The sequence below is a fragment of the Staurois parvus genome, unplaced genomic scaffold (assembly GCF_062004578.1).
Source record: "Staurois parvus isolate SC_StPar_1 unplaced genomic scaffold, SC_StPar_1.0 ptg001209l, whole genome shotgun sequence".
Taxonomy (NCBI): domain Eukaryota; kingdom Metazoa; phylum Chordata; class Amphibia; order Anura; family Ranidae; genus Staurois; species Staurois parvus.
This window is the reverse complement of record NW_028319005.1, coordinates 49,195-69,234: the sequence shown is the minus strand read 5'-3', so window position 1 is coordinate 69,234 and position 20,040 is coordinate 49,195. Positions and strand designations below refer to the sequence as shown.

General features: G+C 41.4%; 1 protein-coding gene across 2 annotated transcripts in view; it reads right to left on the bottom strand.

Moving 5' to 3' along the window:
• SSH1 (slingshot protein phosphatase 1) overlaps positions 1-20,040 on the bottom strand; it is a 66,023-nt gene that overhangs the window by 10,200 nt on the left and 35,783 nt on the right. For both annotated transcript variants that reach the window (XM_089660189.1, XM_089660191.1), the window contains 4 exons: positions 16,107-16,153; positions 13,065-13,211; positions 10,500-10,700; positions 9,123-9,630 (listed from right to left, as the gene is read on the bottom strand). In XM_089660189.1, the coding sequence (XP_089516315.1) occupies positions 9,123-9,630; positions 10,500-10,700; positions 13,065-13,211; positions 16,107-16,153 (903 nt within the window). The remainder of the gene's footprint in view (positions 1-9,122; positions 9,631-10,499; positions 10,701-13,064; positions 13,212-16,106; positions 16,154-20,040) is intronic.

The following is a 20,040-nucleotide window of genomic DNA, read 5'->3' as shown; positions in this document are numbered from 1 at the left end:
GGCAAAAGAGGGCACAATAGTGTGGGGAGTGATGTGAAGAGCAGAGGACACTACAGTGACACACTAAGTGTTCTTCATGCTGTCTTTTTATTGGGCGCTTGATTTTTTTTTTTTGTAAAATGGCACTGCCCAGCCACGAACCTCCTGCAGCCCCCCTCTTCCCCCAATTTTCTAGAGATCTTTGATTTCCTCCATGTTGTCCAGGTAGATCTCAACCTCTGAAAGGTTGCCTACTCCTGCTTAAGTGTATACCCATTGTGACACGCACAAGCGAAATTACAATATGCATTTGAACAGACATTAAAAAGAGAAGCATGTCCAAAAGTCTTCTTAAAGACATCTGATTAACACTGACATGGATCCACAAATCTGAGTCACCGCCAATACATCAGATAACAAAACGTGAGACTTAAAGTGATTGTAAAAGCTTGTGTTTTTTTTTTTTTAAATAAACATGTTATACTTACTTGCTTTGTACTCCTCTTCTGTGTTTGCCCCCATAGCACTTGCTATGGTAGCAGATGTGAAGGCTCGATCCTAAACTGGGATGTGTGTTCTATTGACACTGCTGACTCCCTGCTTCCTTGTCACAGGATTTGAATGATAGCAGCAGGAGCCAATGGCTCATACTGAGTCCTTTGAGAAGAAAGAGCTGCACTGGCGCTCTTGGGCACAGCGCTGGATCGAGATTGGCTCAGGTAAGTCTTTGGTGGGCTGGTGGGCGTTGAACATGAAAGTTTTTTTTACCCCTAATGCATTGAAAGCCTTTCTAACCACTTTAAAAAAGGAGATGATCACCTTTATAAAAAAAAAAACAAAAAAAAAAAACGGCCCCCCCCCCTTTTTTTTGCAGGAAAAAAAAAAAAAAAGAAGTAATTATTTTTCTTGGGAGCGTGTAAAGCATTGCACCTGCAATCTGCTGATGTCAGGCTCTTGCAGACCGTCTGTACACTGTCTGCCCATACCTCTGATACAGGTAGGCAGTTATTGGAAGTCCAGGACAGCACTTGTAGACATTCATTCACAGAACTCTGCGCAGTTTTCAAATTGTGACAGCGAGTGCAGGGAGGAGGTCCCCCACAGGCTGTCACAAAGAGGGAGCAGATCAGGGAGATGAGGTGGTAGATGCATGTTACACCTTAAATACAGGTGTAACATGTCCTTTAAATAGGAAATCCAAATGATTGCCAGCGAAGTCCCCAAAGGAAAGAACATTATCAATTTGTTTGGTGGGATGTTTGTTAAAGTGGATGACTGCTGCATCTACAGTGGGCAGATACATTTATCAAGAAATCCCCATTCAAAAAGGGACAAAGCTCCTTCACATTGTTAGGAGACTGCTATGATTCCACATGTTACTTTCAGTCCTCAAAGAGAAATTGTTTTACTTGTTAGGTGAATTGGGTAGGTCTTTGCAGCCATAATAGCTTCAAAAGATGATATGCCTGGAACAGAAGGCTGCTCCTCTAATTGGACGGCAGAACACATTATCAACAACTCTTTGTAAAGCAGAGTTATTTGGAACTTGCCAAATGCAGGCTCTTCAGGAGAAGGCGGTGAAGTCTTTGTGAATCAGAGATGGCAATATGGGCTTTAAGCACACTTACATGTGGAAATCCTCTAGCGCCAGAATTTGCCTCTGTCATGGATTGGAACCAAACTTAGAACCTATGCATGCAGATTGGTGAATACTGAGAAATCATTTCTATTAACAAAAGGATGGGGGGGGGGGCTGAGGTCACTTATTGCAGTAGGACTGTCCTATGTGTGTCTATTAAAAGACATACTGCACTACGTAGCTGGCAATTGACTAGGCGCAAAACAAGGCACAGCCCCCCTTTCTCACGTACATGAGCAGATGATGTTGAAGAACAACACATACAGCCGGCGGCAAACAAATCACTGAAGGCAGGCAGCGGAACAAGACTGAACAACGGTAGATCCACAAAGCACTCTCAAAAGCAAGAGCAGCAGGCGGAAGTTCCCTCCTCTAGGCAAGATGATGAGAGAATGACTGCAAAAGCACGCGCATGAAACGTTCCACCCAGTGGAGGAAATCGGTTTCCCAGTTTCCTCTGCCTTAAAGTAGAATTATAGGCAAAACTTTTTTCCCCCATATTGGATAGAGTAAGGAAGGGTGGGTTATAACCCCTGCCAATTTTTTAGCCATCTGTGTCCTATTTGGGAGAATTCCCTTCACTTCCTATCACACTGCCAAAACAGGAAATGGGAAAAATCCCTGCAAATTAAGAGAATCTCTTGGGACCCCCAGGTCACCAGAACTACTGTCCCTGAAGATTTCCCCTCTATTAGGCCCCTTTCACACAACCATTCTGATCAGTTTTTCAGGACTCCAATCCAATCTGCTAAAAGCAAACAGTAGAGAATGTGTCCTCTTCTGTGTAGGTGGATCGGATGTAGTTGGGTGTAAAAGGACAGCCAGAACATTTACAGCTCATCGCTCATTGAGCAGAGGAGGCTCAGTCCATGTCCGCTCTCATGGCCCTGTCATCTGTCTGCTCTGCTCAGTAATACGGAGTCACATCAGCTGGTGCCTCTGTGACTGAAGTTGCCAATTAATTTGCCATGTTGCGAGATACAGTATCAAAAGGGTATGGCGGCATATACAGTTTCTGGGAAAATGTCATCTGATAAGCATAAGCGCGGTCGATAAGGTCAACTGACCGAAAGAGACAAGAAGGACATTGCGTAGGATTGGGACCCGGAATAAGAAAACAACCGCTGCAAAAGTAACTACAGAGCTCAGTCTCAGTCTTCCATGTCTTCATTTTTTTTGTCTAGCTCGTGTACTTTGATTGGAGTTGTGAATGTGATTTAAAGTGATCTTTAGCATAGTTAACCCAGGACAGCAAAGCTTTGAGCAAATCCAAGTTCAAAGACGCCAGAATCCAGGCAGCAGCATCCATGTATGAAGCAGATCGGGGAATCTAGGTCCCAAATATGTATGGCCAGGAGCCGAGGAGGCATCTAAAGTCTCCCTAAAGACTACCTGTCACGCCATAAATACGATTACATAGTGTTCTATTTTTTTTTTAGACCTGTTGTGATAGTTAATAAATAAATAGAATAATAATAATGCTAAAAATGCCACTCCCACAAACAAAAAAGGCTCTCCTCTGCCCCCCCGAGTTCAGTTATAGGTATATGAATCGGAGTGCACTAAAATAAACTTTAGCATATATTTTTTTTTTTAACTGAAAAATATAGGTGTAATAAATATTTGTACAAATGTTATGTAACATACAAAATTGAGACTACCATCCCCTATTCTATATGTCCTCTTCTTTCACATAACAGTTTAGGGTCTTTTGCATAGGTATGAAAAATGGTCTGGCAGTGAAAAGGGTTAAAAGAGGTTTTGGTATTTTTATATAATTAATTTTATAATTATTTAATTCACATAATGGGGGTTTCTCAGCTGAAATATGTTTTTACTGTGGCGCTTTAACATCAGCTTAAACAGGGATCTTTGAACCAAAAGAGTAAAAAACCTGGGCCTTGAAAATATATTGAGGAGAAAACAAAATGCTGTATGAGATCACACTGGGTAGCGTAGGAGGACAGCAAAATAAAAAGAAAACCAAAATAGAAACCAATACACTTCAGAAAGCCAATTTAATTGGAATCTATAATCACAGAGAACATAAGTAGCTACATTAAGGACCCATTCAGACATCTCTGCTGTATTGCAGTGTTTTACTTGCACGTGATGGTGCGTTGCAGTGAGGCAGTCTATTCATTTTGAACATGCTGACAACATACCATAATGCATGTTTCAACAGAGCTGCAGCAATCTTTTCAATGCAGCGCACCACATTTTCACATATATAGCTCACAGGTGTACTTTGTGGCATGCTAAACTGCAGAAACATTGTGGCTGCTGGGGTGCCATTTAAAATGAATGGCACTGCAAAGTAAAGCAAATCCTCGCAGTCAGCTTTGTGAGGATAACACACAGTAAAAACGCTCTTTTACTGAGCATTACTGCAATGCATAGGTTTGAATAGAACCTAAGGCCTCTTTCACACTGGCACTTCTGCATTAAAAAGAGCTTTCAACATATATCTGGGAAGTATAAACAAATTCCTTATGTATCCCAGATCTCATTTTCCAGCATTTAGAAGTTTCTGTTAAAGAGCTGTTTAACACCACAATTTCTGCATTCCGTTCCAGATGCGTTTCTGCATGTGTGCTTTTGATGCATTCCAGTGCAAAAACTGTAGCTGCTGACTCTTAAAAAAAACACTCACCTGTCCTTTGATCGAGCGGTGTGTTTTCACAAGTCATCCCCGGCATCTTCAGTGTGGGCACCAGGCTGTAACAGCTTGTGGCTTCACAGCTGGGTGCTCACTGCGCATACCGAGTAGAGCTGCACTTTGTGAATAGTCTGCAGCGGAAGTGGGAGTGGGTACTTGTCAAATTCGAGTACCTACTTCCCAAAAGGTGCCAGTCCTTAACGGGGAGCAGGGGACGAGGCCTTAAAGCAGAACTTACCCTTTTGGGTGGAGCTCAACTTTAAAGCATTCCCTGCATACCCCACCCTTCCTATCCCTCGACACTTACTCCAGCAAAGACCTGGTTGCAGCACCATTCTCCTCTCTTCTCTTCCTAGTCTCACAAAAGACCTAGAGAGCAGCAAGAGGCATAGATTGCTGCTGCTGTCAGTAAAACTCCTGTGAGGAGGATACGGGGAGATGGCTCAATGGCAGATGAATGTACACAGCCCGCACTGGAACGTGCACTCGCAAGGGTGCCCACAAAGTACAAGTAGGTTTGCTAAGTCGGCAATTGGAGGAACAAGGAACCACAAAAAACAAAACAAAAAAAAAAAAACACAACAGGTCAGGGATCACTCTGTGCAATATCATAATATACACTCACACACACTCAACAACCTTTTTATTTCAAGACACCATTGACAAATCATTACCTGCATTTATGTGCTTTTTATTTTTTAAAAGTCCTCTAAATGCATATAAATGCAGGTTTCGCACTGCCAGGTGAATGAGGCATTAAGCCAGAAGAAAATGAGACATAAGATATATGAATAAAATCCACTGTACAATCCAAACTAGAGAAATACAACTTTATAAACCTTTAATTAGACCGCCTGTAACATATGGATCTGAAACATGGTGTTTAACACAAGTGGGCGAGAATGGATTGCATTAAGTAAATTCACTAAAGCAGCATATTAGGATGGACTATTAGGAAGAAAAATAAGAGATTTAATTACAAGATTATATGTAGGACCAGACAAGTTAGCATATTCACTTTGGTTTTTTTTGTTTTTTTTTTATTTGAGACTGAATATTTTGAAAAAAAAATTAAAATATTTTTTACTCTCTGGTATAACACATATCCAATAAAAAAAGTTAATCAAATTTCTTCATAAAATTTAAACCAAAAATATACTCTGCTACACGTCTTTCGTAAAAAAATACCAATAAGCATATATTAATTGGTTTGCGTGAAAGCTATAGAGTCTACAATATTGGAATTTTTAAAAAATGTATTATACTAGTAGTGGTGGCAATCAGCGACTCATAGTGGAACTGTGATAGCGCTTAAGGCGATTTGACACGAACGCTTTGTGGACATCACCTGTGACACTAATACAGCGATCAGTGCCAATACTATCACTGTACTAATGAGACTGGCTGGGAAAGGGTGAACATCTAGGGGCAATCAAAGGGTTACCGGTGTGCCTAATAAGTTTAATGTGTGCACTGTGTGCTACTGGATGTGACTGTTTTTTACTCCCTCCTTTGCAAAGAGGAAAAAAAAAAAAAAAAACAGCCGCATTGCTGCACTCAGAGAGCCCTGTGTTGTTTACCAACAAATCATTGGCCGGGACTCGCCGATTGGCTTGTGCTGTAGCCTATGACAGCACAGCTGAGGCGGTGGGTGCGCGACCCCCTACACATAAATGCTGCATCGCGTACATTTACGTGAGCCAGCTCAGCCGGGCCGCCCTGTAGCCATTCATCTACAGTGAGCGTTTCAGAAGCGAGTATGGATAGTTTATTATACTGACACAGAGGGGAATTTACCAAGACAGGAGAAGCAAGAATCTGGAGCACCTGTGCATGGCAACCAATGAGCTTCTAGCTTTCATTTTCAAAGCTTAAAGTGGGATTACACTGAATCTGAGCACCACAAACCAAAAACACCATTTGATTTATTTTTCATATTCAAAAGCAAAACACATCCATCCATCTATGTCTCCATGCTTTGTCCTGCTGAAAAATCACTGAAAAACACCCCTAGCATTTCAGGCTGTGGCCATCTTGAGCAGGGGCAGATGATTCATCTAGCATTTACTATCCATCTACCCTTAGCTCAGCCATGCATGCAGGAAGGAAGGCGTGCTTAGCTGCAAAAACCCCTCCTCCCCTTCTGAAGACTCCTGGGATGTACAACATCATTTTCCTAGGCATAGGGACCAGGAAGTAACTGGGGAAATGTAAATTAGAAAAAAAAAATGAAGTGTAAAGCAGAACTCCAAGCAAAAACATATCCATGTCCTAGTTGCCGATTTCCTACCTTTACTGAATGTGTCATCCATCTTCTTGTTAACTCAGTAGTAGCTCTAACAAAGGCTGATGATTTTTAAATAAAACCGTTAATTCCCATGGGTTTCCAGTTAGTAAGAACAGTGGCTGCTATTCCTCCTATTCCCGCAGCCACCGGTCTTTGCACTTCCCTTCAGTAGTTCTTTTTCTAGAAAGCCGTGATGTACTTCCATCTCTGGTGGCTGGCTGTAGTGGGCAGACCGGGACTCTCAGACTCATGGTGTGTGCTGCCCATGAAGGCTGTAACCTAACAATTACAGCTCTGGACACTCTGGGTCTTGTCTGCCAAACCCCCAACCACCTCCCGGGCCAGGAATCTCTTCCCCTCCTTTTTTGCTTTGAGGTCAGCAGGCCATGTCCTAGCAACTGATGTCTCATCTCAGGTCCCCGACAGAATAGAAGCAAAGGGGAGGGTCGGGATTCAGAACCACCGGCATTATGACAGCCAAGTGGGGGCACAGGCTTGGTCATCACTACTAACAGCACAGATTCCCTGGGGATACGCAAGGGGGACGGACGGACGGACGGACGCACGCACACGCACACACACACACGGCTCACGATTAACCCCCCAATTGCCTGACGCTTTTACCATTTAACCTTTTTAAATTTGCTGTGCTTGATAGGAAATGTAGTTTCTAATCACTGCAGAGAGAGAGGGGAGAGGATATGGTGTGATTCCTGATATTTTACCTCCTCCTTGGCAGAGCAGATGCTGTTATTTTTTTTAATTGAAGAGATGTCATCCTGAAAATTCAATTGGACTTTTCTCTTCAGTGGTAAGGATTTTAAACATTAAACATTTAAACACTATTAACTAGTGTTTCGTATAGGGGTGGTGTACAGATGATTTTTTGCCCATCCCAGAGTTCTTCTTTAAAACAAGTAAAAATAAAATACTTTCCAATCTAGTTATTAATGCTAACAGTATATAACATTATGTCAATGTTGATTGAGAGACAAAAGTTCCATTTTAACTGAACAAGCTGAAGATAGAAGCGAACTGATTGCCATGCACAGCTACAGAAGATTCTGTCTGCTCCAGTTTTGATAGATTCCCCGCATATAGTATATGCAGTAATAATGAATGAGGACAAAAGCGTTAATAAAATCTTTTTAAAGAAAAAAACAGAAAGAAGCACTGATAACCAAAAAAACAATAACAGGCAAAAATTCCCAGTATCTGAGATACTAAGGCCGGAGAAACACAGGAGAGAAAAAGAGTGCACAAATCCTGCAAAAGGCCAAGGACTTTCAAAAGCTATAGTGCTACAGACTACATAAGTCAGAAAGCCTCTACATTTCACAGTCCTTCCAAGTCATATTGGGTTACAAAAAGGGCACATTATGCTTAGTGAGAAAGATTAGAACAGTTACTGTGGCCTAGACGCCATGAGCTTATCATATCATATATAAATATGACACGAGACCCCTGGGAAATGTTTACTGGACTCAAACTAGACCCAAGGGGAAATATTACAGGGGGTATATTCCAGAGTAAAGACATGTACTCAACCATAACTAAAAATCTTTCAGATTTCTTTAGTTTAGATGTACTATCTTCACATTAGCACTGAATATAAATTGTTATATGTGAAAAATGCAGATATTATTAACCCTTTATACTTTTTAGTCTGAATTTAAATTCTCACTGGCAAAACTATGTTAAGAGACTTAATTAAAGCAGTGTTAAACCCAAAAGCAAACATTTATTATATTGCAGCTTACCAATTCTCAGATGTGATGGCTGTGCTAGCTTCCTTTTTCTCTTCTATTTTCTTCTGGTGAACCAGCCGGCAAGTTTGTTGCTTTTGAAATAACACAAGCTCTCTAGCAGAATGCATCGGTATACATGGATGAGACAGACCATCTAACACTGGCAGGGGTGGTTAAAATGATCAGCCTTTATTTATTCATGCAAAACCTTTATCCCATAAAGAAAAAAACGGTTTGCTGTGACAGATTATAAAGAGTGGGCTGGAGTTTGTCTTCCATTTGTTATTGTATCTAAATCTGCTAATACAAATACATTTAACACTACCCTCCCTCTGCAGACTGACAATGGTGCTGTTTGCTGTGCTTCCCATCTCATCCATCCAGAGTTTTGTCTCACTAATAGAGAAGGGATGGTAATGGCCAGATCACCAGGTAAAAACAAAGGGGGGAGAAACAAAAAACACAAAAAACAAAGGAAAACAAAACTGATGCAGCCAATACATCAAATGACTGAATAAGCTGCAATATATTACATTTTTGGTTTTGTGTTTAATACTGCTTCAAATTTAGAGTATGGTCCCTCCAGTGTCGTCTCACCAACACCAGTAATTTTAACTCATACTGTGGAAAACTGTTCAAACGCATCCCTTTAAACCAGGCCTGAAAAGCAAGTAAGTTTTGGTCAGAACCAGCCATCGATAGGTCTACATACATTATGCACCAAGATAAAACCAATTGACTGGTTTCTACAATTGTTAAAATGTTACAGAATACGAAGGCACTGGTAATCCATAAAAAAGGTGCTCCTACCTCACTATCTTTCGGGCAGCTTCGCTTGCTGCTGCAGTTATAGAAATCCTTGTTCATTTGCAGCTCCTCATTGCTACACTCTGAAGAAGCAACCCGTTTCTTACTGCCACATTCTGTTGATTTCTGTTCATCTTCAAAATTTGGGGAGGTAAAGGTGCCTTCAAAATTCAACTTCTTTCTCACTTCCCACGTCCTGAAATCAAAATCACTTTTCTCTTTGGCTTCAATTGTGCAATATGGCTCTGGAAAAGGGGCCTCTCCTAGAAGAGCATCTTTCTCTAGCTCTTCCACTTCAAGCATCACATTTGGTGACTCAATTAGTTCATGAGTAAGATGCCTAAAACATCTTTTTTCAGACAAAATTGGATCCACATCATCACTTATTCTGTATTCAAGCTCAGATTCCAGATTATTGGGCTGAAACTTTGTTGGAAAGATAACCTCCAAATCAGCTGGGGGAATTTCTTGCGCCACTTGTTGCCTCCACAATTTGTTGTGTCGTTGTTTACTAAAAATAATAAAAGTTACTGATTTTTATCACTGATCAACAACTCTAAGTCTTATAGGAAGGTAAAACTGTCAGCCTCCTAACAGATTAAAGCACAGGAAAGACCCTAAGCACGGGTGAAAATTTAACATTTTTGTCAAGATATGAATACCTAATGATTTCTTGAGCAGCTCATAGGTTATGTAAATTTTCTTTCCTTTGACCACAGGTGGAAGGAATAAAAAATTATTAATTCCTCACAGTCAGTGTTAATGGGGGAATCCCCCCTCCCCCCTACACACACAGCACTATTGTGTTCTGCTGGTGATCTCATGAAAAAAATCCAACAGGCTGGTTGCGCTGAAGTTGGTTGATGGATCAGCATCAGTACAACCAGTCTGGCCATAGACGGTTTGAATCTTGGCTGATCCTTGCTTAACTGTCATTCAATCCATGTATGGCTAGCTCTGGTCTTTTGGGAATTGCTTTACAGCACTAAGATGTTGTTACAGTTGTTAAAGAGGTTTTTGTTTGAGGTGTTGCGGGACAGATTGTAGTCCCTTTCTCAAACCTTCACCACTGAATTATTCAGCAGCTGTCTCTGTTTTTTTTAGCCCATTTTTGTCACAGACAGAATTCTTCATATATTTGATGAGAACTCATTAGTAGCATTCGACTGTATTTCTCTGCATAGCATCCTACTATGAATTTGCATTTGGAACATGTTAAAGCCTAACTTATGTCAACAACTTCAATCCTGGCCTAGCATGGCTGTGGACAGGAAGGGTAATATTAGTAACATTAGTACCCTTTAGCAGAAGTGATGGCAAGCAATATGGGATTAAAATGTCCTGTTCCTACCTTTCTCATAAGAAATTATGGTATATTACCTGGCATCAAGGATTCCCTCATACTCCGAGAGCTGACGCATGAAACCAGCATTTGGTCTGGTGACACTGCGCCTTTGTTTGACATAACTGTATGCATTCTCCATGGACCAGCCATACTCTTTCATGGCATAAGCAATGACTGTAGAAGCTGAGCGACTAACTCCCATTTTACAGTGCACCAGACATTTGGAATTATTTTTCCTGTAGATATAACAAAGATAAATCATATTTCAGAAGTATTAGGGCTCTAATAGTAACACCAGACAGTTAACATGTGTCCATGCATATGTACAAGTTGGTACCAAATAGAAACAACATGCGGTTGTTTCCTCTGATATTTCCCGCGAGTCTGCAATTTCATGGGGAAAGGAGCAATGGTTAAGAGAAACAGGAAATACATTGGTTAACAGAGACCCAAAAAAAAATAAAAAAAAAAATTATAAAATCATCTTTCCACCCCCCTCCCATCATAATTTCCTTTGCTAAAAATCATAGACTTTGAAATAAGCTAAATTAGTGAAGAAAAATATTTAAATATTTATGGTTTATCATCAAATTATAGCTAAAAAATGTAGTAGAATTTTTAAGAGCAGCATTATAACTAGGCAAAACTGTTGAGTGAAAAGAACAAAGACTACTATGTTTAGCATTTATTTATAGGTCTAAAGAGAGTTTTTTGGGGGGATTATAACCAGAGGCACTCTAAGAATCATGTGAAAGGAATTTAAAGAAGTTCAATAAGTGCAGCAATTTTCTTTATGCAACACTGAAACTCCCCCCCCAAAAAAAACAAAAATAAGTGAATACTTTTATATACACTCAATATCCAATGTGCTGGAAATTCAATGCAAAATGTTCCACTAGTGGATCATGTGGTTGTGACGTAATACGTAAGGGCATAGTGGGTGAAGTCATTGCGCTACATAGGAAATGGTCCAATATCAGGAAAAGCGGAGCTGACCATGGAAATGTGATCTCTTAAGGGCAAGAGATTATGTGCATAGAATTTATTGCTGAGGGCATAGCTTGGTAGCACATGGAGTAAGCAGCAGGGATGGCTGTTTGATCTTTATATCCTCAGACATCTCTCAGTCTGTGCTACCTGGTGCTGCTCTGGTCCTAATACCTAGTGTAGCTACCGGGCAGGGACACTAAACATAGCAGACCTAGTATCCCAAAATGGCAGCCTCTCTCCAGCTGTGATTGCAGGAGAGGACACACTGGCTGATGATTGGAGCCTAGAGCCTGCAGAAACATCTACCTGGGATGCTGTAAGGACACAGACCCTTGGTGAATCTAACTCCTTGGAGAGGGATCGGGGGCCAGATGATTCTGAACCCACACTCACAAGACAAATTTTAGAGCAGGTAGCTCCTGCAACACAGCCATACCTGATCTTGCATCTGAAATTAAGGGAGCTTGAATTGACCTTGGTGAGGCAAGGTATGTAGTACGTACAGGACTGTACAGTGGCCCTAGTGGGAAAGGTGAGCATGATGGGAGGATGAATGCTTGCAGTTTTAAACAGATGTCCAATATGTGCACGCTGTATCCACTGGCCATGTAGCCCGCCTGGATGATTTAGAGAACAGACTAAGATGCAATACTGTGCGGGAGTCATTGGAATCCCGGAGCGGGCTGAAGGTAAAAACCCTGCATTGAAAACTGGTTGATCAACATTTTTGGCAGAGACTCCTTCTCTCTTGTGTTTTTTTGTGGAATGGGCCCTAGCTAGGCCCCCCCCGCAGTGTGTTTAACCTCCACACCCATTTCTCTTCAGGCTACTGAACTTCAAAGATCATGATGCTATTCTTGCTAAGGCTAGAACCATGAGTGAATCCCCCTATTGCAGATAATGCCAAAATCTTGCTGTACCCGGATTTCACAGTGGAGCTCCAACACAGGAGGGCCACGCTTACTGGGGTGAAACAACGGCTCCGATGCCTTAACGCCACCTATGCTATGCTCTACCCTGCTTGCCTCCGTGAGGTCGCCAAAAAAAATGACACTCGCTTTTTTGACAATCCCACATCTGCAATGCAATGGCTGTATCGGGTAAAATGTACCCTGAAAAATACCGCTGCAGAATGACATACTGTGAGGGAATGTCCTTTGATCACCAGCATGAGGTTCCGTAACCTGTGGCTTTCCTTACTGGGGGCTTTTAATCTCTCCGATCAAGGCGGAAATTAGGAACTGTTTCATGATACTCTGGTTACTACTTGTTTTTTGTACCTTTAGTAGCTCAAGTCTTGGTTCTAATACAGAGAGACCCTCTACACTTCAGTCCTGTGTGGACAGTTTGATATCTTCTGATATTCATATGCTATTGGGTTTCAGCACTCTTTTTTTTTTTTTGCTCCTTGCGATCTAAATTTGACTATTAATGTTTTTTTGTTTTTAATTCTTCACTTACAATGCTCATTACCGGTTGTGATGGGCAAAGAATTTTTAAAAAGCATTTTTAATGGAGCTATAGATTCGAGAATAATATTTACATGCATAGTTTGCTACAAGTGTAGAAGTACTTGTGGTAATACCGAATGAAAGTAAACCAATACCAACTTTGCTTTGTTAATGAAGTTATAGGCATCATTCCAATGGGACAGCAGGTCAGTACTCTCCTCGTCATAAACTCGAATGTTGTGATAGGCAAAAAGGCCAGGAAAGAAGTTGTCTATTTCTCTAGTCACATTAAGTATGTAGCCAATTCTGTAAAGGAAAACAAAAAAAAAAACAATTTTGACACAGTAAACATATATTAAGTTACACAACATAAAAAGGAGAAAAAAACATAGAAATCAGGCCCTTATCCACCGCACTTTTGATGCTGCCAGAGTACTATAAAAATATAGTTAAAAATTCTTACTGGTCAAGTCCAAGGTTTGGAGGGTTTTCTACAATCAATGGTCAAACTGCAAATGTGCACATATGAAATACAAAAGGTCATGCTTTTAAAAACCACTAAAAAGTTTGGCCATTGTTCATAATAAACACAGTGCTTGGATGTGATCAGTGCAGGTTTTAATCATTTGTATTATACAGCAATTTGCCCATACCTTCTACTTCTCAGTGGAGGGCAGCCCAATTTGCAAAAGAATTGCCATTCACCATTACTTTCTGTAAGACAACACAGATGAGCTAGAAAAAGGCCACACACACACACCAGTTTTAGTATATTTGTTCTCAGTGCTGGGTATGTAGCACTGGCAATTTAAGCCAGGGATGTCATTAAAATCATGGCTTCCCATACATCCTACCTGACGGCAGCCTGTGGGATGACTATGTGTGTCCAAAAGGTATTTATAGGGAGTCCCCCCCCCTCTCTCCCCCACTGAACTGGTAGAACCTGGGTCTGGTACAGGAGGGCAGGAGGGCCGGCTCTACTGCCCTATCTGCGGCCCTAGTTTTAGCCCAAGGATTTCAGCGTCATGAACTAGTCAGAATATATTCTAAACACTTTTATTAAACCCTCAGTTTTTCAGCTGTTTCAGCAGCTTATTTAATCACATGCTGGGTATGCAGCTGCTTTAGCTTTCAATCTCTGCCTATGTTCCTGTTTAAGCTGGTGTCCTGACTGCTGACCCACACCCACATCATTTATTTACTGTTCTGTGAAAGAATGAACTACAAGTCCCATCTTTCACTGTGGCAGATGGCTTGTAGTTCTCAATGAACTATGAGGGCGCTGATGAGCGCTCTTGTAGTTTGAGTCCTCCTGCAATTCAGTAACTGTCTGCGCATACGGGATGTAAGGGCAAAGAGCTATACGGAATGTGTCTGAAGAAGCCTGGCAATGCACCTGCGATCTGCTGATTACGGGTGCAAGAATTTACAGGTAGTAGCATGAAAAAAAATAAATAAAATGCACATTTATTATTTTTTTTTTCTTAAGAAAAGGCAAATTTATCTTTTACTGCTCTCCTGTGAAGACCATAAGTTCAGGGAAGCAGCACTGAGAAAGCAGGAGCCAGCAGCATTGAAAGTTAGAAAATTTCAACTGCTACAGTGAGAAGTGTAAAAGATAGTTTACTGGGAAATGTTCATTTTATTGTGCTCAATGTGATAAGCTAACAAAAACTGAGGCTTTAATACTACCTTAACTGACCTATCTTCTGAAATGAGTCCTTAAAATTTAACTGCACTGCATCTGAGCACCGCAAACCAAAATGCTATTTAATTCATTGTTAATATTGAAAGAAAAAAAAATTCACCCATCCATCCATGTCTCCATGCGTTGTTTTTCTGAGAATTAATTTTGAACCCCCCCCCCCCCCGGTATTTTTGTTGGTGGCCATCTTGAGTAAGGGCAGATGATTCATGTGGCATTTACTTTCTGTAATCCATCTGCCCTTAGCTCAAGGCATTGGCTGAGCTGAGAACCCTCCCTCCCCTCCTGAAGGCTCCTGGGATGTATGACATCATTTGCCTAGGCATGGAATCCAGGAAGTAACTGAGGAAATGTAAAAAAAAAAAAACGTTTAAAAACTAGTAAATATGATATACTTTCCTATCTGTTTACTAAAGGTAGCAGCAGAAGGATTAAAAATAGTCAATGTTTATTGAGAGAGTGAAGTTCCACTTTAAGACTTAAACCCTAAAATCTCAGGGAGTTCCACGCACTCTGTAAAAAAATAAAAGTCAGCAGCTCCAAAAACTGTAGCTGCTGTCTTTTATAAAACAGTCACTCACTTGTCCCACGATCCCGCGTTGCCCCCGCTGCAGCCCGTTTCCCCGGCCATCCTGTATTCAAGGCGCCGACATCTTCACTGTGGGTACCCGGCTGTGACAGCTTGCGACTTCACAGCCGGGTGCCCACTGCGCAAGCACGAGTAGCACTGAGCTTCCTGAATGGCCCCGTCGTCTTCTGGGACCTGTCACGTGTCCCACAAGACTTCAGGGAGGGAGGGTAGGAGGACAACTTCTGCTTCCGATCACCTAGGTGATCGCAGCAGAAGTGGGAGCGGGTACCTGTCAAATTCGGGTACCAGTTCCCCCCCCCACTCCCCAAAGGTGCCAATCCTTAATGGGGAGCGTGGGACCAAACTTTAAAGCGGAACTTACCCTTTTGGGTGGAACTCCGCTTTAATACTGACATAACCCATAAACTAGGCCCTTGAACAAGTACTTATATCATGCCTAAACAATGTATGGGGAGATAACTATTAGGAGGATAATATGTATGCGAATGGGCACCTAGAAGATGACAGGAGGTGAAAAGTTATTCTGGCTTACAACAGCAGGTAACAAAACCGCTCAAAATTCAGCTACGAAGAAAATGGAAACACATGTTAAAAAAAAAAAAAAAAAAAAAGGCTTTTTTTGAGGCGAGACCTGCTTGTTTCTATTACCAGCATCTATTTTAATCTAAACCATTATTTATGGGTGAACTAGTGATATAGTGGATAAAAGGTGATCATGCAATGAGTACCATCATCAATGAGATTACTATAACTTAAATTAATGCATATATCTGAAGTTCTGACTTCACAAACGCTATTCACACAGCAAATAAAAAAATAAAACAGGCACCATAGTAAATTAACAGTCTAGGAAAGAAAAAAAACAAAACAAAAAACAAAAAAAACAAAAAAACACAACCCTTACCCTGCATTGTTGAGTTCCTCTAGGTTTGATGCATTCCATTCAGAGCCCTAAAATTATTATAAAATAAAATATTGTTGAATTGAGATAGATACTTCTCTAGACAGTTTCGGATGAAGAAGACAGGGCTGCACAATGGATATAAAAACTCCAGTGGTGTGGACACAATTCCCTTATCATAGGGGGTATATACTGAGCATCTACAGTATATTCAGATGGTACTGAATAAAGATTACAAAATAAATATATTATAAGTCTGATCCCTGCTTTATTTAAGACTACCCCATTATAAGATGTTCTACTGCTAAAGCTCATCTGCAGCCTTGATCTCTATTTGCATCCCACCCATTTGGTTTACCTGTACACTGAAATCCACACAAAAGTTTCTCCTGTACCTTGCCACAATGCTGGGTTAATATTGTTTTATGGGCAGTGATGTGATTCGTCACTTGTCAACAGTGCTTCATGTTCGGACTGCTAGGTGTAGAGTTCTGCAGCAAAATTTCAAAACTACTTTAGCCCTGACCCTTCAGCCAGCTGGCCAGGCCCATCGGAGCAGGGGGGCGGTATCACTTAACATAAGACAAAGGCACAGGAGGTTGGTTGTGGGCAAATTTGTCCATGCAAAAGCCAAGTTTTTAAGTGCGAAGCCGAGACACACTGTCAATAGCAAGCCTGAACGAGTGCCCCCATAAAAAGCGGATTTCTATGGTGGAAACTCAAAGAAGAAAAAAAAAAAAAAAAAAAAAAAAAAAAAAGGAGCCGGGAGTGATGATGGGGGACCCGAGAAGAGGATCTGGGCTGCTCTGTGCAAAACCATTGCACAGGGCAGGCAAGTATAACATGCTTTTTATTTTAAAGGAAAAAAAACTAAAGCTTTAATATCACTTTAACACTCAAGCACTAAACACGCCTTTAAAAACACGTTTAGGTGTGTCAAGCATTTTTTCTTAAAAACGCTGCTGCTGCTTTCCTAAATGCAAAGGCAGTGGGTTTTTTTTCTGCCTCTAAACACCTGTAACTGCCTAAGTGTGCACATGGACATATAGGCTGACATTGATGGCGTTTAGAAGCAGCAAAAAAAAAAAAAAAAAAAAAAAAAAAAAGCAAAAGCGTCAAACACTCCTAAAATTTTCATTTTTAACTCCCAGTGTGCACGAGACCAAGTTTTGCAAGTATTTTTCTTTTATACAAGTTTTTCAATGTACTCCAAAACCAAGAAATAATTTAAAATCCAAAAACTTTGGGGTTTCTAACCAGGTGGGTTAATTCCAACACCACCCTCGACCCAGACCTAGGATGTGGGGGTCTATGACAGTAACCAGACTCTTGGGAGATGTCGCCCTAAAAACGCATACTCTCCCTCCTTGCCTTTTCTATTTTCTTCTTCTTGCTATTTAGGCCTTACCTAAGCTACTCTAGAATGATCTAATAGACACGTGGATAGACCTCCACTATGTCTCTTGAGACTATACATACTATATTAACGCTTACTGTACCCACTTCCACATGGAGCATGCATTTGCACAAATGCAGTTCCTTCCAGAGGAGACCTTAGCAAATAATCTGACTGTATCATGGTCTAAGCACAAGTCAAACCCTATTACGGTTTCTTTATTACTAGCAATCCATGCAGACCTGCATGGATGCCCAAAGCATATCTCAAGGCAAAAAAAAAAACCACACAACATGTTTAATACATATCTGGAATACATGCACATTTCCTATGTTAATTCCCTTAAACACACAGCAAGAACAGAAACATAACGGTTGATGTGCCAACAATATAGCGTGCTCCTACTTTCCTCTGTCATGACAACACAGGGAGGAGGATTTACTAAGACTGGAGCAGCCAGAATCTGGATCAGCTGTGTACGACAACCAATCGGCTTCTATCTCTCATTTTAAAAGCTTAACTGAAAAAGCTGAAAATAAAAGCAGATTTACTATGGTTACTATGCACAACTGCTTCAGATTCTGTCTGCTCCAGTTTTAGGAAATTCCTCCCATTATATTTTTGCCTCTGAATTCCAAAGCATGTCCAGTCAAGTCTGGTCTCTTTGATTTCTGATGCATTCCAAAGAACACAGACCTCTCCTCATCTCCATAACTCCTCCTTGTGCACAGGCAGAGAGCACAGGAAGTTATTAGCTCACAGGGTTTAAGGCAAAATCAACAGGTATTTTTGTACTTCTCAAACTGATATACCGAAACAATATCAATTGTATATTTAGCAGATCATAAGGGTGTAAATAAGAAAAGTTCATTGTTAGGGTTTACAAAGACTTCTAAATTATTACAGTTTTTGAACATATCTGGAAAAATACTCAACTGAAGATAAAAGAATACTTTCAAGTCAATGAAGGCAAGGTTGACTGCGCTGTAACCCTGTGGGAAGCTATTATCAGAGGTTATAGTCTCTAGCGCAGGGAAGAACATTAACGCAAATTAAACTGCTAGACTGAAAGTGGTTCTAAAGGCTCAAGGTTTTTTACCTTTAGGTAATCTATGCATGAAGGTAAAAAAAGCTTCTGTATGATCCTCTACCCCAGAACCCTGTGAGGTGTCTTGTATTGCTACTGCCAACTTAGTTTTTGACTACTTCGTAATACCTTTGTATTGCCACTTTTGACTACTGCAACTCCCTCCTCACTGGCCTGCCTCACCGCTGGCTATCCCCACTTCAGTCGATCCTGAATACGGCTGCCAGACTCATTCACCTTTCCAACCGCTCCATCTCCGCCACCCCCCTCTGCCAATCCCTCCACTGGCTTCCGATTGCACAACGGATCAAATTCAAAATCCTAACACTGACGTAAAAAGCCGTCCACCACACTGCCCCGAACTACATCACTGACCTAATATCCAAGTACCACCCAGCACGCACACTCCGCTCCTCACAAGACCTCCTTCTCTCTAGTTCCCTGGTCTCCTCCTCCCACGCCCGCCTCCAGGACTTCTCCAGGGTGTCACCCATCCTCTGGAACTCCCTGCCCCAACCCATCAGATTATCACCTACTTTCCTCTCCTTTAGGCGCACCCTGAAAACCCATCTCTTCAGGAAAGCCTACCCCACCCCCTGCTAACCTGCCAACCTCCTCCACTCTTCCTACCACTCCATCCCCCACAGCTATCTCCTCCTGTGCCACCATCCCCTCCCTCCTAGATTGTAAGCTCGAAAGAGCAGGGCCCTCAATCCCCTCATGTTTTGCATTGTATTGTTATTGTTCTGTCACATGTTCTGTCCCTCTTTGTAATGTACAGCGCTGAGCGAACTATCGGCGCTTTATAAATACTGTATAATAATAATAATAAAATATTAATAAGTGAAGACCAGAGTTTATTAAGAAGCCTTAAGAAAATAGCATAGCACATTTCAATTAGCTATGTGTTAAAGCAGGCCTTGAAATTTCCACTTGCATGCTCGCATTGGCGAGTGGAAATTATGGTGGGGGCAAGTGTGTCCCCAGGGCCGTCTTGCTGAGCAGGCTTGGAACTCAGTGTCGGATCTGTCACTTGCACTGGGAGTTGTCAGACTGCTCAGTACTTGAGCAAAGTGAAAGCAAAGGAAAGACTGTGTGCTGTGCTCTCTGCCTCCCCCAAGAGTGCAGTACCCGGCTCTGTACGTGAAGGTAACAAAGTACTGCAACTTTTTATAGGGGTGTGTGTACATGTGTATGTGTGTATGTACATGTATCTGTGTGTGTGTCTGCATGTACATGTGTCTGTACATGTGTGTATCTGTACATGTGTCCGCGTGCACGTACAGGTGTCTGTGTGCATGTGTATTTCTGTGTATGTACGTACGTACGTACGTACGTACGTACATGTGCCTGTGTGTATATACATGTATGTGTGTCTGTACGTGTGTGTGTGTACGTACGTACATGTCTGTGTATAGGTGTCTGTGTGTGTGTGTGTGCACGTGTCTGTATGT